Genomic DNA, 19,588 nt, shown 5'->3' with positions numbered 1-19,588 from the left:
TGCTTTCATGAATAGCCACGTTTTAAGTCTTTTCCTAAAAGTAGGAAGGCATGGTTCCTGTCGCAAATCTGGTGGGATGGAGTTCCACAGTGTTGGTCCTGCAGTGGAGAAAGCCCTGTCTCTGGCGGTTATGTGCTTCATGGATTTGGAGTGTGGTACTTGTAGGGTTTCTCTATAGGACTCTCTGATTGGTCTTATGGACGTGAATTTTTTGAGAGGAATTTGAAGGTTAAGCGGAGAGAGTTGATGTATGGCTTTGAAAAAGGTGGTTATGGACTTATATATGATTCTGTAGTGAATTGGCAGCCAGTGCAGGTCTTTGAGGATTGGTGATATGTGGTCTCTTCTCCGTGTGTCAGTTAATATTCTCGCAGCCGTGTTTTGGACCATCTGAAGGGGTTTAGTGTGAGATGATGGAAGACCTAAAAGCAAAGAGTTGCAGTAATCTAGTTTAGCAAATATTATTGATTGTAGAATAGTTCTGTAGTCATGAAAATGGAAGAGTGGTCTTATTCTTTTTAAGACTTGGAGTTTATAGAAGCAGTCCTTAGTAGTTTGATTTATGAATGCTTTTAGGTTTAACCTGTTATCCACTATAGCTCCCAAGTTTCTTACTTGTGGAGTTTGTAAATTGGGTGGAGGATTTGTGTCGAAGTTACTGTTTTCAGAAGAAATTAGGAGGAGTTCACTTTTTGAAGAGTTTAGTATTAGATTAAGGTTTGAGAGGAGAGCATCAATTTTTTGAAGACAAGTTTCCCAGAATTCTAGAGTTTTGGTGTATGATTCTTTAACGGGTATGACTATCTGGACGTCATCTGCATACAGAAAGTGTTTAAGGTTTAAGTTAGTTAGCAGTTGGCAAAGAGGGAGCAGGTATATATTAAAGAGCGTTGGTGAAAGGGAGGAGCCCTGTGGAACTCCCGTAGATGAAGAGTAGTGTTGAGATTCTTTGTTGTGGATTTTGACTTTGTATTTTCTGTTCCCTAAGAACGATTTGAACCATGATAGTGCTGTTCCTGTTATTCCGATGTTTGCTAATTGAATTAGTAGGGTGGAGTGGTTAACCGTATCAAAGGCAGCTGATAGGTCCAGTAGGATCAGTAAATAAGTGTGACCTTTATCCAGGCCCATGATGAGGTAGTCGGTCAGGGAAATTAGTAGTGATTCAGTACTTAGAGCTTTTCTGAAGCCATATTGAGATGGGAACAGAATGTTGTGTTCTTCGAGGTAGTCTGAGAGTCTGGAGTTAACTAATTTTTCCATTACCTTAGCTATGAACGGGAGATTGGATATAGGACGGAAATTGTTAGGATTATTAGGATTTAAGTTGGGTTTTTTTAAGAGCGGTTTGATGGATGCAATTTTCAGGTCGTCCGGGTAGATTCCTTGTGCTAGGGAACAGTTAATAATGTCTGTCAGAGCATTGGAGATTGTTTCTGGTATTAGCAGGAGAAGTTTGGATGGGATGTGGTCTAAAGGGTGAGATGAAGGTTTCATTTTCTTCAGTATAGAGAGAATCTCAGAAGTAGTGATGGGTTCGAATGATTGTAGAGAAATGTCTTTGTTGTGGTGGAAGTATGTGTTGGATGGCATTGAAGTGTTGGTTCTCAGCTGTGTTATTAGGTTGGAGATTTTTTTGCTAAAGAAGAGGGCCAACTCCTCTGCTTTTTCTTGAGCTAGGTTGGCAGGGATGTCAGGAGTCTTGGTTTGCGTTAAATTAGATACATAGGCAAAGAGGGCTTTGGAGTCAAAGATAATATGGTGGATCTTCTGTGCAAAGAAGTCCCTTTTTGTTTTTAATGTAGCGCTTTTGTATTGGTGGAGTGCGAGTTTGTAAGCAGAGAGGGATGTCTGTGTTGGTGTTTTCCGCCATTTGCTTTCCTTCTGTCGGAGGGAGTGTTTCAGTTTTTGAAGTTCTTCTTTAAACCAAGGTTGTCTTTTGGAGGAGTTGTGTTCGAGTTTTTTTGTTGATAGAGGACAGAGATTGTTGGCTGCTGTTTCTGTTATCATAGACCAAGAGTGGAGGGCTGAGTTGGGTGAAGAGATGTCTATGAGTGTGAGTTCTGGGCCAAGATGATTGTGTAATTCTTCGGATGTGCAAGATTTCCTGTATATGAATTCAGGTTGTGGGACAGGTTTTTTGCTTATTTGTTCTAGCAAAAAGGCGGAAGATATTAAAGTATGGTCAGACCAGGGAACAGGTTGGCATTTGGGTGGAGTTGGGTGAGAGATGCTAGAGTTTATAAATATTAGGTCCAGGGTGTGACCTGCTCTGTGGGTAGGTTTGTTTATGATCTGCTTGAACCCTATGGCCGACATGGCAGTTAAGAAGGATTCGCAATTGGTTGAATGGGGTCGTCGACGTGTAAGTTAAAATCTCCCAATATTATAGCGGGATGCTCCAGATTTAGGTATGTTGTTGTTAATTCTAGAATGGGTGATGCATTGGATTCCAGAAGGCCTGGAGGAGCGTAGATTAGAAGGATTTGCAGACTGTCAGATTTGAATAGGCCTGTTTCTATTTTTGACGGGGAGTTAATTGGGAATTGAGTGATTTTTAGCTCTTTTTTGGCTGCTAGGAGGATACCTCCACCCCTTTTCTTCTTTCTAGGGATAGAGAAGATATCATAGCTTTGAGTTGGAAGTTGGTTAATTAGTGCGGTGTCCGTGTGTTTAAGCCATGTTTCAGTTATGGCGCAGAAGTCAGGATTTTTGTCCAAGAGAATATCATTGAGAATTAGGGTTTTCTTGGAGAGAGATTGTGCATTGACTAGTATTAAAGAAAAAAGAGCTAGGCCTAAAGTTTGGGTAAACAGTGAAATCATGATGGGGATGAGGGATTTGTAGGTGGGTGGGCGTGAGATCAAAGAGTGTTTTGCTGTGAGAAAGGTTCTGTGTTGGAGGATTGGAATTGGGAGGCCCTTGTGCATTGTGGTCTGTTGGATGAAGAATGGAAGAGTGGCTGCTGGATGAAGATTGGATTGGAGTCTACTGGATGAAGATTGGAAGAGTGGCTGCAGGATGAAGATTGGATGAGAGGTTGCTGGATGAGGATTGGAAGAGTGGCTGCTGGATGAAGATTGGATGAGAGGTTGCTGGATGAGGATTGGAAGAGTGGCTGCTGGATGAGGATTGGATGAGAGGTTGCTGGATGAGGATTGGATGAGAGGTTGCTGGATGAGGATTGGAAGAGTGGCTGCTGGATGAGGATTGGAAGAGTGGCTGCTGGATGAGGATTGGAAGAGTGGCTGCTGGATGAAGATTGGAAGAGTGGCTGCTGGATGAAGATTGGATGAGAGGTTGCTGGATGAGGATTGTATGTAGGTTTGAGTATGTGGGTTGTATGTGATTGAATGTGGGTTTGAGTATGAAGGGGGAGAGCGTGGATTGAGTAGATGTATTGAGTAGATGTATTGAGTAGAGAGTGTGGATTGAGTAGATGTATTGAGTAGATGAAGGGGGGAGAGTGTGGATTGTATGTAGGTTTGAGTATGTGGGTTGTATGTGATTGTATGTGGGTGTGAGTATGAAGGGGGAGAGTGTGGATTGAGTAGATGTATGTGGGTGTGAGTATGAAGGGGGAGAGTGTGGATTGAGTGGATGTATGCGGGTGTGAGTATGAAGGGGGAGAGTGTGGATTGAGTAGATGTATGTGGGTTTGAGTATGAAGGGGGAGAGTGTGGATTGAGTGGATGCATGTGGGTTTGAGTATGAAGGGGGAGAGTGTGGATTGAGTGGATGCATGTGGGTTTGCGTATGAAGGGGGAGAGTGTGGATTGAGTAGATGTATGTGGGTGTGAGGATGAGGAAAAGCCCCTGACACATTATCAGCCGGGTAAAGAAAGCTTATTGCTAATCCCTGGGAGTGAGAGGCGCGGCGGCCATGGTCAGAGAGAGGATGCTGCGCTGGATGGACCTTGCATGCTCATTCTTACGTTCTCACAAGTATCAGAGACACGACGACAATCTGCCCATGCAACTCAAACTATACAACCCACGCTGAATTTGTAAATCTTCACCTGCTGCTTCTCTTACTGCAGAGCGAGAGAAGGGGGCTCCGTGACTTGCCCTAGCAGGGCAGAATTAGGGAGAGGAGGATGGTCCCATCCCCACCTCATGCCGCATTGATCTGGACTGTTGAAGCTGCGATAATGACATCCATCTACCGATGACGGGCACTGCCGGGGATAACCAGCCTGCCCCCCTTTCCACGGGGCAATCAGAGGAGACGTCTTCCAACGGATGCCACGCCAGACACTGCCAGACATCGCTGGGTCCACCGACGACGTCCTTACCATCGCAACCCAGGAAGATGAAACCTTCATCAGTTTCACGACTTAGACAGATTCCAAGTAGACCTTTGGGATACTAAACTTTCGAGCAACACTGGGGCCAGCTCCACTAATGCCCACCAGAAGGGGAAGCGCACAGACACAGCCCGGCTTTTATTTTTTTTACCTTGGTCTGCTTGATGCTGAGGATGCGCAGCTGGGAAACCCGTTGCGGCAAGACGGACAGAGACTTATCGGTGATGCCCGTCTGGTTAAGGCTTAGTTGAATGAGACAAGACGGTGTCGACGCAAGACAGTCCATCACGCCACAATCGGTGACTTTGGTTTGATCGAGAATCAGATGGGAGAGGTGACCGAGCCCTACAAAATAAAACAGATAATCGAGAAATGAGAAAAAAAAATTTACAAAGAGTCAACATCAAAAGTCACAAACTGCAGAGGAGGGAGGGAGGGAGAGAGAGCGAGCAGCCAGAGCCAGAGCCAGTCACAGAGAGAGAGCAGCAAGCTAAAAAAAAATGCAGTTATGCTTTTAGGCTGCAAAAACCCAGGGAAGAGGAACAAGTAGATTAAATTCTTCTAAGAGTGAAAGAAGATCAGGATCTGCGGGTGATCTTATCTGATGATCTTAAGGTGGCCAAACAGGTGGATAAAGCGACGGTAAAAGCCAGAAAGCTGCCTGGGTGCACAGGGAGAGGACTGGTCAGCAGAGAAAGGGAGGTGACACTGCCCCTGTACAGATCCCTGGTGAGACCTCACTGGGAATACTGAGTACAATCTTGGAGACCCCACCTTCAAAAGGATATAAACAGGATGGAGTCGCTCCAGAGGGAGGCTGCTGACATGGTCAGTGGTCTTCATCCTAAAGCATAGGGGGAGAGACTTAAAGATGTAAACATGATGCACCCTGGAGGAAAGGGGAGATAGAGGCAAATATCTGAAAGGTTTCCATGCACAGGAGGGGAGCCATTTTCAATGGAAAAAAGACTCTAGAACAAGGGATCATGAGTGCAAGTACATCCTTTTATCAGATGCCACAACCAGACGTGCACACAGTATTCAAGGTGCGGTCTCACCATGGAGTGATACAGAGGCATTATGACATTTTCCGTTTTATTCACCATTCCCTTTCTAATAATTCCCAACATCCTGTTTGCTTTTTTGACTGCCGCAGCACACTGAGCCGACGATTTCAATGTGTTATCCACTATGACACCTAGATCTCTTTCCTGGATTGTAGCACCTAATATGGAGCCCAACATTGTGTAACTACAGCATGGGTTATTTTTCCCTATATGCATCACCTTGCACTTATCCACATTAAATTTCATCTGCCATTTGGATGCCCTATTTTCCAGTCTCACAAGGTCTTCCTGCAATTTATCACAATCTGCTTGTGATTTAACTACTCTGAACAATTTTGTATCATCCGCAAATTTGATAATCTCACTCGTCGTATTTCTTTCCAGATCATTTATAAATATATTGAACAGTAAGGGTCCCAATACAGATCCCTGAGGCACTCCACTGTCCAATCCCTTCCACTGAGAAAATTGCCCATTTAATCCTACTCTCTGTTTCCTGTCTTTTAGCCAGTTTGCAATCCACGAAAGGACATCGCCTCCTATCCCATGACTTTTTAGTTTTCGTAGAAGCCTCTCACGTGGGACTTGGTCGAACGCCTCCTGAAAATCAAAATACACTACATCTACTGGTTCACCTTTATCCACATGTTTATTAACTCCTTCAAAAAAAATGTAGGAGATTTGTTACGCAAGACTTCCCTTTGGTAAATCCATGCTTGTTGTGTCCCATTAAACCATGTCTTTCTATATGCGCTGTGATTTTACCTTTTTTTTTTTTTTTTTTAAACAGTTTCCATGATTTTTCCTGGCACTGAAGTCAGGCTCACTGGTCTATAGTTTCCCAGTTTGCCCCTGGAGCCCTTTTTAAATATTGGGGTTACATTTGCTATCCTCCAGTCTTCAGGTACAATGGATGATTTTAATGAGAGGTTACTAATTTTTACTAATAGGTCTGAAATTTCATTTTTTAGTTCCTTCAGAACTCTGGGGTGTATACCATCCGGTCCAGGTGATTTACTACTCTTCAGTTTGTCAATCAGGCCTACCACATCATCTAGGTTCACCGTGATTTGATTCAGTCCATCTGAATCATTACCCATGAAGTCCTTCTCCATTACAGGTACCTCCCCAACATCCTCTTCAGTAAACGCCGAAGCAAAGAAATCATTTAATCTCTCCGCGATGGCCTTATCTTCTCTAAGTGCCCCTTTAACCCCTCGATCATCTAACGGTCCAACTGACTCCCTCACAGGCTTTCTGCTTCGGATATATTTAAAAAAGTTTTTACTGTGAGTTTTTGCCTCTAAAGCCAAGTGTCTCTTAGCTTGACTTATCAATGTCTTACATTTAACTTGCCAATGCTTATGCTTTATCTTATTTTCTTCTGATGGATCCTTATTCCAATTTTTGAATGAAGAACTTCTGGATAAATTAGCCTCTCATCTCATTTTTAAACCATACCGGCAATCATTTGGCCTTCCTTCCACCTTTCTTAATATGTGGGATACATCTGGGCTGCAATTTTTGATGGGGTTTTTTTTTTAACAATGTCCATACCTGTTGCACACTCTTAACTTTTATAGCTGCACCTTTCTTTTTTTTTTTTTTTTTTTTTAACTATTTTTCTCATTTTATCAAAGTTTCCCTTTGAAATTTTAGTACTCAAGCCATGGATTTACATATTGTCCTCCTTCCAGTCATTAATTCAAATTTAATCATGTTATGATCATTATTGCCAAGCGGCTCCACCACAGTTACCTCTCTCACCAAATCCTGTTCTCCACTAAGAATTAGATCTAAAAATGCTCCCTCTCTCGTCGGCTCCTGAACCAATTTCTCCATAAAACTGTCATTTATCCCATCCAGGAACTTTCTCTCTCTAGCAAGTCCTGATGTTACATTTACCCAGTCAATATTGGGGTAATTGAAATCTCCCATTATTACTGCAGTACCAATTTGGTTAGCTTGGAGGATAATGTAGTACCTTTGATGTAGTGCAAGGCACCATCAGTGAGCCTCACACATGCACGCAGATTGAGGTATTGAAGCTTCGGCAGGTACTTCAGCACAGACATTCCCTGATCTGCAGAGCGAAGGAAAAACAAAAAGCAGGTCAGTACCAAGATAAAGCACCAGTGCTTTATCCTGGGAGCGAGATACAAGAAACAGATCAAGTATTGGGGGGATCTGCTGGCTACTTGTGACCTGGACTGGCCACAGTCAGAGCCCGAAGGACCTTGATCTGAATCTGCACGACCCTTCTGATGTTCTAATGAGCAGTTCTAATAGATGAGAGAGGAGAAAGGAAATCTGGTTCTTACTTGCTAATTTTCGCTCTTGGAATATCACAAATCAGTCCAGACAAGTGGGTTTAATGCATCCCTACCAGCAGATGGAGGCAGAGAAACAAAAACGTTGAGGCACTGCTACATATACGAGAGCGCCACCTGCAGTCCCTCAGTACTGACCTATATCCAAGCCAAGATCAGAAAAGAAACATAACCTTATACCATGGCGAACTAGAAACCCCATAGTTGGATTCCCCTGAACTAGAGAAAATCAAACTCCAGCACCAACAACATCCTGTCAACTGCTTCACTCAACAAACTTAACAGATGCAACTGGAATAAACTTTGAAATGAAGCGGACAACTACCAGGAAAATCAGTCTTTTGGCAGTAATACTGGGGCGGATCTCTGGACTGATCTGTGGAGTTACAGGAATGAAAATTAGCAGGTAGAACCAAATTTTCCTTTCCTGAACATACCAAGATCAGTCCAGACAAGTGGGATGTACCAAAGCATCCCTATACCAGTTGGGAACCCGAAAGACCCGCTCTCAATACACTTTCACTGAAAGTCACATCCTCCAGTGCCCGAACATCCAAGTGGTACTGCTTGGTGAAAGTATGAAGTGAAGACCACACTATGGCCCTGCATCTCTCTTGGGGAGACAATAAGTGACACTCCACCCAAGAGGTTGCTTGTGCTCTAGTGAAAGGCACTTTAAGACCCATCGGGACAGTACAACCCTTACAAATATTAGCTAAAGAAAGCTTCTTTTCAACCAACGAGCCAAAGTAACTTTAGACGCTTTCTCCCCTTTCTTTGCTCCACCAAACAACAAAAAAAGATGGTCCGATCGTCTGAACGAATTGGTAACCTTCAAATAATGCAACAGAGCACGCCAAACATCCATAAGATGGAGATCTTTATCCACTGCAGAATCTCGAGACCACTCTGGGAACCCCAGCAATTCAACTGTCTGATTCTTGTAGAAGGCCCAAAGCACTTTTGGCAAAAAAAGAAGGCACCGTACGCAAGAAAGGGTCGCAGCAAGATAGATCCTGAAGCTCCGAGATTCGTCTGGCTGCCACCAGAAAAACCATCTTCAACGTAAGGTCTTTCAAAGAGGCCTATCCCAAAGGCTCAAAGGGGGCCTCACAGAGAATCCTCAAGACCATGTTGAGGTTCCAATCTGGACACATCTTGCGAACCGGGGTTTTTAAATGCGTCACTCCCATCAGGAAACTGACAACATTGGGATGAGAAGCCAAAGGCTTTCCCTGCACCTTGCCCCTGAGACAACCAAGGCCAAAACCTGGACCCGGAGCAAGCTATAAGCCAAACCTTTCAATAAACCCTGCTGCAGGAAGGACAAAATATCCGGAATGGATGCCGGCAAAGGATCCAACCGCTGCTGACCACACCATGTCTCAAGCATCTTCCAAACCCTGACATAAGCCATGGAAGTAGAAGGATGTCGAGCCTGGAGAAGGGTATAAATAACCGGCTCCAATTAACCTTCACACGCAATCACTGCCTCTCAAAAGCCAAGCCGTGAAACAGAAGTGATCCTCCCGATCTGAAAATATAGGACTTTGCAACAGTAATCCCTGCAGATGAGCCAAACACAGAGGTCCATCCACTGCCAGATGTATCAGGTCTATAAACCGCTGACGATGCAGCCACTCTGGTGCCACCAGAACCACTAACCCTGGATATGCTTCTATGCACCAAAGGACTTGATTTATAAGCAGCCATGGAGGAAACAAATACAGAAGGATCCCCATTGGCCACAGGCACCCTACAGCATCTAGCCCCACCAAACCAACTTCTCTTCTGCAACTGAAGAACCTTGACATCTTTGATTTGGTTTGTGTCGCCTTGAGATCCAGCTGGTGAACACCCCCCCCCCCCCCCAAATCTGACTCAAATGTGATTCCAGGCTTCCGGGGATAGCTCCCACTTCCCGGGATCCAGTTGCTGCCTGCTTAAGAAATCCGCCAGCACGTTGTCTACTCCTGCTACGGGGGAGGCCGCAATTCCCTCAAGATGACGCTCTGCCCACACGAACAGCAGCTGAGCTTCCCAGGCCACAGCGTGGCTCTTTGTTCCTCCTTGGCAGTTGATGTACGCCATCGTTGTCACATTGTCTGAAAACGCTTGAACCATTTGACCCTGGAACAGAGGCAGAAACACCTCCAGTGCTCTGCGCACCGCTCTCGTCTCCAAACGTTTGATGGACCAGGCCCTCTCTGCCTCTGACCAGAGACCCTGGGCCGAACGACCCAGGCTCACTGCTCCCCAGCCCTTGAGACTGGCATCCGTGGTTATCACCACCCAATCCGGAACTTTGAGGTCCACTCCTTTTTCCATATTGTTCCTAGACATCCACCACGCAAGACTGGACTTAGATTCCATCAGAAGAGGCAATGGGACAAAATACTGTTCCAACCTTGGATCCCACCAGGTCCACAATACCCTCTGCAGTGACCGCATGTGAGCAAAAGCCCACAGAACCAGCTCCAATGTAGAGGCCATGGAGCTCAGGACCTGCATGTAATCCCAGGCCCTTGGAACTGGGAGGCAAAGAAGTCGAGATACTTGCTCCTGTAACTTTGTCAACCTGTCCAATGTCAGGTACACCCTGGCCTTCAGGGTATTGAAGCATGCTCCAAGGTACTCCAGAGATGGAGAAGGAACTAGGTGACTCTTCACCACATTGATCACTCATCCCAATGAGCTCAGGACATGCATCACTCGCCACATCGAATGACCGCACTCCTCGTCCATCTTCGCCCAGATAAGCCAATCATCCAGGTATGGGTGAAACAACACCCCTTCCCCTCCTCAAAGCCACTGCTACAATCACCATCACCTTCGTGAAGGTTCGAGGAGCCGTGGCCAGCCCAAAGGGAAGAGCTCGAAACTGGAAATGCTGACCCAGTACCTTGAACCGCAGGAACTACTGATGGTCCTTTTGAATGGGAATTGCAAACAGAATGTTAGGAATTATTAGGAAGGGAATAGTTAATAAAAGGGAAAATGTCATAATGCCTCTGTATCGCTCCATGGTAAGACTGCACCTTGAATACTGTGTACAATTCTGGTCGCCGCATCTCAAAAAAGGTATAGTTGCGATGGAGAAGGTACAGAGAAGGGCAACCAAAATGATAAAGGGGATGGAACAGCTCCCCTATGAGGAAAGGCTGAAGAGGTTAGGGTTGTTCGGCTTGGAGAAGAGACGACTGAGGGGGATATGATAGAGGTCTTTAAGATCATGAGAGGTCTTGAACGAGAACATGTGAATCGGTTATTTACACTTTCGAATAATAGAAGGACTAGAGGGCACTCCATGAAGTTAGCAAGTAGCACATTTAAGACTAATCGGAGAAAGTTCTTTTTCACTCAATGCACAATAAAACTCTGGAATTTGTTGCCAGAGAATGTGGTTAGTGCAGTTAGTGTGGCTGGGTTCAAAAAAGGTTTGGATAAGTTCTTGGAGAGAAGTCCATTAACTGCTATTAATCAAGTTTACTTAGGGAATAGCCACTGCTATTAATTGCATCAGTAGCATGGGATCTTCTTAGTGTTTGGGTAATTGCCAGGTTCATGTGGCCTGGTTTGGCCTCTGTTGGAAACAGGATGCTGGGCTTCATGGACCCTTGGGTCTGACCCAGCTTGGCAATTTCTTATGTTCTTATGAATATGCAGATAAGCAACGGTGAGATCCAAAGAAGCCAGGAACTCTCCTTTGCAGACCATCGCAATTACCATACACGGAGTCTCCATCTGGAAGTGCGGCACCTGCAAACTCAAGTTCACCTTTTGCAAATCCAAGATGAAATGAAAGGTGCCCTCTTTCTTTGGCACCACAAAATAGATGGAATACCTTCCCTTTCTCTGTTCGCACAGCAGCACTGGAAGAACTGCTTCTAAGCTTATCTACCCTAGGAAAGTCCCCTTCACCAATTCCCGTTTGTTTTGAGATGAACAGTGCAACTCCAGAAAGGCTTCTCTGAGTATCCAAGAAAATTCTAAGGTGTAACCATCCCTTACCACATCCAGTACCCACCGGTCAGAGGTAATCTTAACCCATGCCTCGTAAAAATGGGACAACCTGCACCCGACCACTACCCTCGAAGAGTGGGCGATGCTGACTTCGTTGGGCCGGCTTACTACCTCCGGCCCCCTGACTGTAACTGCCTCTAGAGGACCTGCCAGACCGCAAAAGAATTGTTGACAACTCGACGACTGCTTAGGACCCAAGGAGGCGGATCCTCTCCCAGACCGAAATTTCCTCGACTCACGACAGCAGGGACGAATGGGAAAGATCTTCTTAATGCCCTTCTTGTCCTCCAGTAATCTATTGCTCTTGGTTTCTCCCAAGGATTTCATGAGTTGATCCAGGTCCTCTTCGAAAAGAAGATTCCCCTTAAAGGGAAGGTTACACAACTGAATCTTGGACCACATGTCTGCCGATCAATTGTGCTGCCAAAGAAGCTGTCGCGCAGCCATCACTGACACCATGCTCCTAGCCACAGTGTGCACCAGACCATACTAAGCATCGCCCACATAAACCACACCCGCCTCCAGCTGAGCTGCCTGGGTGGTGGACAGCACTCCAAAGGACATCTGTTCCTGTGGCTTCTGAATCCAAAATAAGCAGGCTCGCTGCTGCATACTAGCACACACCGCCATTCAGAGACTCCAATTTGCGATCCTGGATATCCTTCAGAGCAGCAGCCCACACCACCGGAATCGTGGTCTTCTTGGTCACTGCCAAAACCGCTGCATCCACCTTAGGCATTTTAAGGCAGTCCAAAGGCTCTTCCAACATAGGATACAGCTTCGCCATTGCTCTCCCAACCTTCACGCCCGCCTCTGGGAAGTCCCACTCCCGGCTAGTGAGCTTCTGAATCTTCTTAGGCATGGGGAAAGCACTAGAAGGACTCCGCAGACCATCCAGAACTCTAATTATCCAACTATATCTCTGACTCCATCTGCTGGATGGGGGGACATACCCCACCATCTGGACTGATCCTGGTACCTACAGGGAACCCTCATTATCCAACTCCTCCTGAGCCAACTTCACCCCCAATACCTGAAGAATAAGAGGCCACAGCTCCTTGTTCTTAAACAGATGGACTATTCGAGGGTCATCTCCATCAGCCCCGGGACCCCTCAACAAGGTCCGAATCTGCAGCTGAAGAGTACACTACATCCCCTTGTGGCTCGTCTGAATCATCCAGATCTCAGAGGTCTCGCTCCGCACATGTGGGGCGAGGCAGAGTCCCTGATACTTGTCAGCACACCCAGAGGGCTACCCTGAGGACACCCGAGGACACTTGGAAGAACATGAAGCCCTCTCCTTGGGTCCCCATTTACCTGCCTTTCTTGCCAGAAAGGCCTTGTGCATGAGTAAAACAAAGTTGGGGGAAAAACCCCGCGGGCCCTCAAAAGCCCTCTCAGGACTACTGGGTTCTGACTCCGCTCCCCATCACAACCATCCTCGAGATCCTGCCCTGCAGGAGAGAGGGGTGGGGAGGGAGTCACCGTGGTCTCGGGCTGTGGGGGCCCCCCTGACTGAGATCCCCCTCGGGAGCAGCAGAAGTGGGCACTCCCACCTTGGACCCTGCTGAGAGAGAGACCCTCCTGGCCTTAGGACCCTTAGCGGAGGGTCCCTTCCCGCACCTCCCCCCCTCCCCCGAGGCACAACTTGTGCACAACGAAAGAGAGTTCAAGTGGGCTGACCAAATCCCGCAGGCCTCCACACGCGGCTTGCCTGCCATTTGGCCCAATCACATTCGAGCTGCCGCAAACATGTGGACAGCCACAATGTAGGCCACACCGTGTGGCCACCGAGGCACCAAGAAACACCACCGCGCTAACACTGAGGGCGCGGCAGGAAATGTGCGTGCCAAAAGCAGGTCACAAAGTCAAAAAACAGCGGTACAGAGGAAGAACTGTTCCCAAACCGGGAGCTTTCAGCTGTTGCATGCCGACAACCCTGGAAGTCAACTGCACCTGGCACTGCTCCGCTGGCCGATTCTCCTGGCATCCGGCCCTTCTCTATCCTTATATCTTCCTTTACTTTTTTTATTTTTAAACTTTTACACAATAACTCAAGACAAAAGAACAAAAACCGCAACAGGGATTCTTCCCTGAAAGAGCCAGCAGTGGAAGGGAGGGGACTTTGGGGCACGAAGAAAGAGCCAGTCCCCTGGCTATCAGGGCCCCCGTATCTAGCGGGCTGCAACCGTCAGGGGTATCCAATCCCCCCGTTCGTCCAGCTCAACTTGAGGGATGGCCCACCAAGGCACCTTGGGGAGCAGCTTCAAATCTCCAAAAGGAAAATTAGTTTCTTACCTGATAATTTTCGTTCCTGTAGTACCAAGGATCAGTCCAGGACACCTGGGTTGTGACTCCGCACCAGTAGGTGGAGACAGAGCAAAACTTGTGGGCGGAGCCATATATAAGCCCCTGTGCCAGTCACAGCCCCTCAGTCATACGTAATGTCAAAGTAGCCATGCAACCAAGTAACAAAACTGGCTAGAAAATTCACTTCTAACTTTAAACTAACACCAAACTCCTACTTGAACCGGACTCCCCAACCGGGAGAGCTAAACAAGCTAACAGCAAAACTAAGAAAATATTATGAGCGGACTCTCCGTTACTGAAGTGAAGCCCTGCGGGCGGGATCCTGGACTGATCCTTGGTACTACAGGAACGAAAATTATCAGGTAAGAAACTAATTTTCCTTTCTCTGTACGTACCAGGATCAGTCCAGGACACCTGGGATGTACCAGAGCAAAACTTACCGAGGGTGGGAAGCAGAGAGGCCCGCTCGGAGTACCCTCTCTCCAAAACCCCCGGAATCGGTAGCCCGGACATCCAACCGGTAATGCCTGATAAAGGTATGCATCGACTTCCAGGTAGCCGCCCTGCAAATCTCCTGAGGCGATACCTGAGAAGCTTCCGCCCAGGACGCGGCCTGGGAACGAGTCGAATGAGCCCGAAGACCCAACGGAAGCGGCTTACCCTTTACCAAGTAAGCGGAGCCAATGGCCTCTTTAAGCCAACGCGCAATCGTTGTGCGGGACGCAGCGGCCCCTTTCTTTGGCCCTGAAAACAAAACGAACAGATGGTCGGTTACCCGGAACGGATTAGTAACCTCCAAATAATGAAGAAGAGACCTTCGCACGTCCAGCTTTCGCAGTTCTCTGAACTGGGGATCAGTGGACTCCCCGACCCTGAAGGCCGGTAACTCCACTGACTGATTGACGTGAAAAGACGACACCACTTTAGGAAGGAAGGAAGGAACCGTCCGCAAGGATACTCCGGAATCGGAAATCCGCAAGAACGGTTCTCTACAGGACAGCGCCTGCAATTCCGAGACACGCCGAGCCGAGGCAATTGCCACCAAAAACACCGTCTTTAAAGTAAGGTCCTTAATAGTGGTACGCTTCAATGGCTCAAAAGGAGCCGAGCCTAGAGCGGAAAGAACCCAGTTAAGGTTCCAAGACGGACAGGGGGGACGCAATGGAGGACGGAGGTGTTTAGCCCCTCGAAGAAAACGGGAAATATCCGGATGAAGAGCCAGGGAGGTTCCCCGGACCTTACCCCGCAAACAACCAAGAGCCGCCACCTGGACCCGTAGCGAACTGCACGCCAAGCCTTTGGTCAGACCGGCTTGAAGAAACGTTAGAATATCTGAGACCGAAGCGGAAATGGGATCCACCCCTCGCTGCACGCACCAATCCTCAAAAACCGTCCAGACCCGGACATAAGCCAGAGACGTAGACTGTTTCCTGGACCTCAGCAAAGTAGCTATCACCGCGTCTGAGTAACCTTTTTTCTTCAGGCGATTCCTTTCAAAAGCCATGCCGCGAGACAGAAGTGATCCGCATCCTCCAAACAGACGGGGCCCTGACGTAGTAGCCCCGCGAACCCCTGGAGACGAATGGGTAACGACACTGACAACTGGATGAGATCTGCGAACCACGGATGACGCGGCCATTCCGGTGCCACCATGATCACATGGAACGGGTGCAACTCTATGCACCGAAGAATCTTGCCTATCATCGGCCACGGGGGAAACACATAAAGAAGTACATCCATCGGCCACGGAAGTACCAGCGCGTTGACGCCTTCTGCTCCCCGTTCTCGACGCCGACTGAAGAATCGTGGAGCCTTCGCGTTGTGCCATGTGGCCATCAGATCCATGTGAGGAACTCCCCATGTCCTGCAGATGAGCCGAAAAGCTTCGTCCGCCAACTCCCACTCTCCGGGATCGAGGTGATGACGACTTAGAAAATCCGCCTGTACATTGTCGACCCCAGCAATGTGAGAGGCTGCTATGTTGCTGAGATTTTGTTCTGACCAGGTCATCAAGAGCTGTGCCTCCGCAGCCACCTGTGGACTCCGCGTCCCTCCTTGTCGATTGATGTAGGCTATGGTGGTTGCGTTGTCCGATAGTACTCGGACCGCCTTTCCGCTTAGTAACGGTGAAAAGGCTTGAAGAGCTAGACGGACCGCTCTGGTCTCTAGCCGGTTGATAGACCACTGGGTTTGAGACGCTGTCCATAGCCCCTGGACCGACCTTCCTAGGCAAACTGCTCCCCAGCCGGAGAGACTGGCATCCGTGGTCACTACCGTCCATTTGGGTACCAGCAGGGACACTCCACAAGATAGATGCTTGGAGTCGAGCAACCAGTGGAGGCTGGATCTCGCTTGGCCCTCGAGTGGAAGAGGCAGGAAAAACTCCTCCGAGACCGGCCGCCATCGGGATAGTAAGGACGACTGCAACGGCCGCAGATGAGCGAACGCCCAGGGAACCAAGGCTAGAGTTGAAGCCATCGAACCCAGGACCGTCAGATAATCGCAAACTCGAGGACTGTGAAGAGAGAGCAATCGCCGCACCTGAGACTGTAGCTTGTCCCTGCGTTCCTGGGACAGGATCACTTTGCCGTGCCTTGTGTCGAATAGAGCTCCGAGGTATTCTAGGGTCTGAGTCGGTACCAGTTGACTCTTGCTGAAATTGACCACCCAGCCTAGAGACCGTAACACCTGGAGGACTCTGGCCACTGCTTGCTGACACAGAGGCTTGGATTTTGCGCGAATCAACCAATCGTCCAGGTAAGGATGAACCAGGAGACCTTCTCGGCGTAGGTGCGCCGCTACTACCACCAACACTTTTGTGAACGTGCGAGGAGCGGTCGCGAGACCAAACGGTAGCGCCCGGAACTGAAAATGTCGCCCCAGAATGCAGAACCGTAGGAATTTCTGGAACTCCGGCCGAATTCCCACGTGCAGGTACGCCTCCGTGAGGTCCAGAGAAGCCAAGAATTCGCCCGGCCTTACCAAAGCAATAACCGAACGAATCGTCTCCATCTTGAAGTGAGGAACGCGTAGGCATCTGTTTACGCCTTTGAGGTCCAAGATCGGCCTTGACGTGCCGTCTTTCTTTGGGACTATGAAGTAAATGGAGTAACGGCCTTCGCCGCGCTGATGGATCGGGACCGGAACGATAGCTCCCAAGCTTTCCAAGCGCCGGATGGTGTCTAGCACTGCCGCCTTCTTGTCCGGAGCTTTGCAAGGAGAGACTAGGAACTTGTCCGCTGGAATTTGAACAAAATCTAATGCGTAACCGTGTCTTATCACGTCGAGGACCCACTGGTCCGACATAACCCTGGCCCAATCCTCGAAAAACAACGTTAACCGCGCCCCGACATTTGGGATCTCGTGCAGAGACTGAGGCGAGGATTGGGCCGACCGCATTTCATTGCGGCCCCTTGTGACCTCCCGCGGCCGAGGTTCCTCCCTGTTTGCCGAACCGCTTTCCTCGAAAGGATTGCTGCCACTGAGGGGTCCGAGAGGAAGAAGACCTGTATGAGGGACCCGAGGAACGTGGTGGACGTGATTTTCTGGAACCACGGAACCGTGACCTGGAGGAGAAGGAGGACCGCGCTCTGTACTTATCCTCAGGCAATTTAAATGCCCTGTTCTCTCCTAGGGAGACCATTATGTCATCCAACTCTTTGCCAAACAGTAGCTTGCCTTTGAACGGCAGTGCCCCGAGGTGAGCTTTAGAAGAGCCATCCGCTGCCCGGTTCCGTAACCACAAAAGGCAACGTGCCGAAACAGACGCCACCATGGATCTGGCAGAGGTTCGCAATAGATCATGTAGAGCATCTGCTCCATACGCTATTGCCGCCTCTAGTCGATCAGCTTGAGACGCCTCCTCCGGGGAAAGACCAGCATTTGCCTGAATTACTTGGGCCCAGCGCAGGCTAGCCAGCATAGCGAAGTTAGTGCAGATGGCGGCCCGCACCCCTAGGGCGGACACCTCAAAAATCTTCTTAAGCTGTACTTCCAGCTTCCTGTCCTGGATATCCCTGAGGGCCGTCGCTCCCGTAACCGGGATGGTAGACCTCTTTGTCACCGCCGAGACTGCCAAGTCCACCTTCGGAAGTTTGAGCAGGTCCAGCGCATCTTCAGGGAGTGGATACAGTTTATCCATGGCCTTACTAACCTTAAGTCCCAGCTCCGGCGTATCCCATTCTCTAAATAAAATATCAAATTTAAAAGCGAAAAAATCCGAAAAACCTGACTAAGTACCAAAATCAGTGCAGGCAGAGGCTGTGACTGCACCTGCACCACCTACTGGAGACAGAGTAAGACTGAGGGGCTGTGACTGGCACAGGGGCTTATTTATTTATTTATTTATTTTGGATTCTTATATACCGACATTCTTGTATAATATACAAATCATGTCGGTTTACAATACAACAGAAAAATCGCAGCAGAGGCGTTACATAGAAACATAAAACAAAGCGTCTAATATCCTAGCTTCTAAAAAAAGACATATAATACAATCACTGCTAAGGCGTAACATGAACCATAGTGTCTAAAAGAGTATAAATAGGCGAACATATTAACAAATGCTAATATAGCATAAAGGGCATCCTAAAGAACAATGGCACTTTAAAACTTTGAAGCATAATAATAAACAAACACATGATCCGTGGATTTTAACTTTCCTGCTTAAGAAGAGTGGTTCGGGATACTTTGGCAGGAAGATGACACCGGGGGCAAAGACAAGGAAGGATAGTGTGGAGAGAGGGCAGGAAAATAGGAGAGTGCTGTTGGAAGGGCGAAGAAAGAGGAATAGGCTAAGAAAAGGGAGAAGAAGAGGGATATTAGCTCCCAATTGTGGCCTATAAGATCCTTTAACCAGTGTCCGAGTGGTCTAGGGGTTCCGGGAAGGCTTGTCTGAAAAGCCATGTTTTTAGGAGTTTCTTAAATGAGTTACTCAAGTTAAAAATTGTGAGCGGTGTTCCCATCCCCTTCCAGACTTCTCGCATTGTTTCTGGGACTGCCCCACGTTATAGGATTTTTGGGGATCCCTACAGTCTTTGCTTATATATGGCTCCGCCCACAAGTTTTGCTCTGTCTCCACCTACTGGTGCGGAGTCACAACCCAGGTGTCCTGGACTGATCCTGGTACGTACAGGGAACTCCAGATCAGTAATGACTGCAGATTTGCACCTCTCTCATCCTGCTGGAGACAGAGAAATACTGAGAGACTGCAGGTCTGCACCTCCACCACCTGCTGGAGACAGAGAAATACTGAGGGACTGCAGGTCTGCAGCTCCACCACCTGCTGGAGACAGAGAAATACTGAGGGACTGCAGGTCTGCACCTCCACCACCTGCTGGAGACAGAGAAATACTGAGGGACTGCAGGTCTGCACCTCCACCACCTGCTGGAGACAGAGAAATACTGAGGGACTGCAGGTCTGCAGCTCCACCACCTGCTGGAGACAGAGAAATACTGAGGAACTGCAGGTCTGTAGCTCCACCACCTGCTGGAGACAGAGAAATACTGAGGGACTGCAGGTCTGCACCTCCACCACCTGCTGGAGACAGAG

At 48.1% G+C, this 19,588-nt stretch overlaps 1 protein-coding gene across 1 annotated transcript in view; it reads right to left on the bottom strand.

The window, feature by feature from the left end:
• The window catches only part of LOC115083435, a 132,019-nt gene that overhangs the window by 58,516 nt on the left and 53,915 nt on the right, over positions 1 to 19,588 (bottom strand). Inside the window, exons 7-8 of the mRNA XM_029587251.1 lie at positions 7,359 to 7,457; positions 4,459 to 4,652 (exon numbers count right to left, since the gene is read on the bottom strand). Coding sequence (XP_029443111.1) covers positions 4,459 to 4,652; positions 7,359 to 7,457 — 293 coding nt within the window. The remainder of the gene's footprint in view (positions 1 to 4,458; positions 4,653 to 7,358; positions 7,458 to 19,588) is intronic.

Source organism: Rhinatrema bivittatum, chromosome 2 (genome assembly GCF_901001135.1).
Source record: "Rhinatrema bivittatum chromosome 2, aRhiBiv1.1, whole genome shotgun sequence".
Lineage (NCBI taxonomy): Eukaryota > Metazoa > Chordata > Amphibia > Gymnophiona > Rhinatrematidae > Rhinatrema > Rhinatrema bivittatum.
Note: the sequence above shows the minus strand (reverse complement) of the source record. Positions and strands in the feature narration are given on the sequence as shown.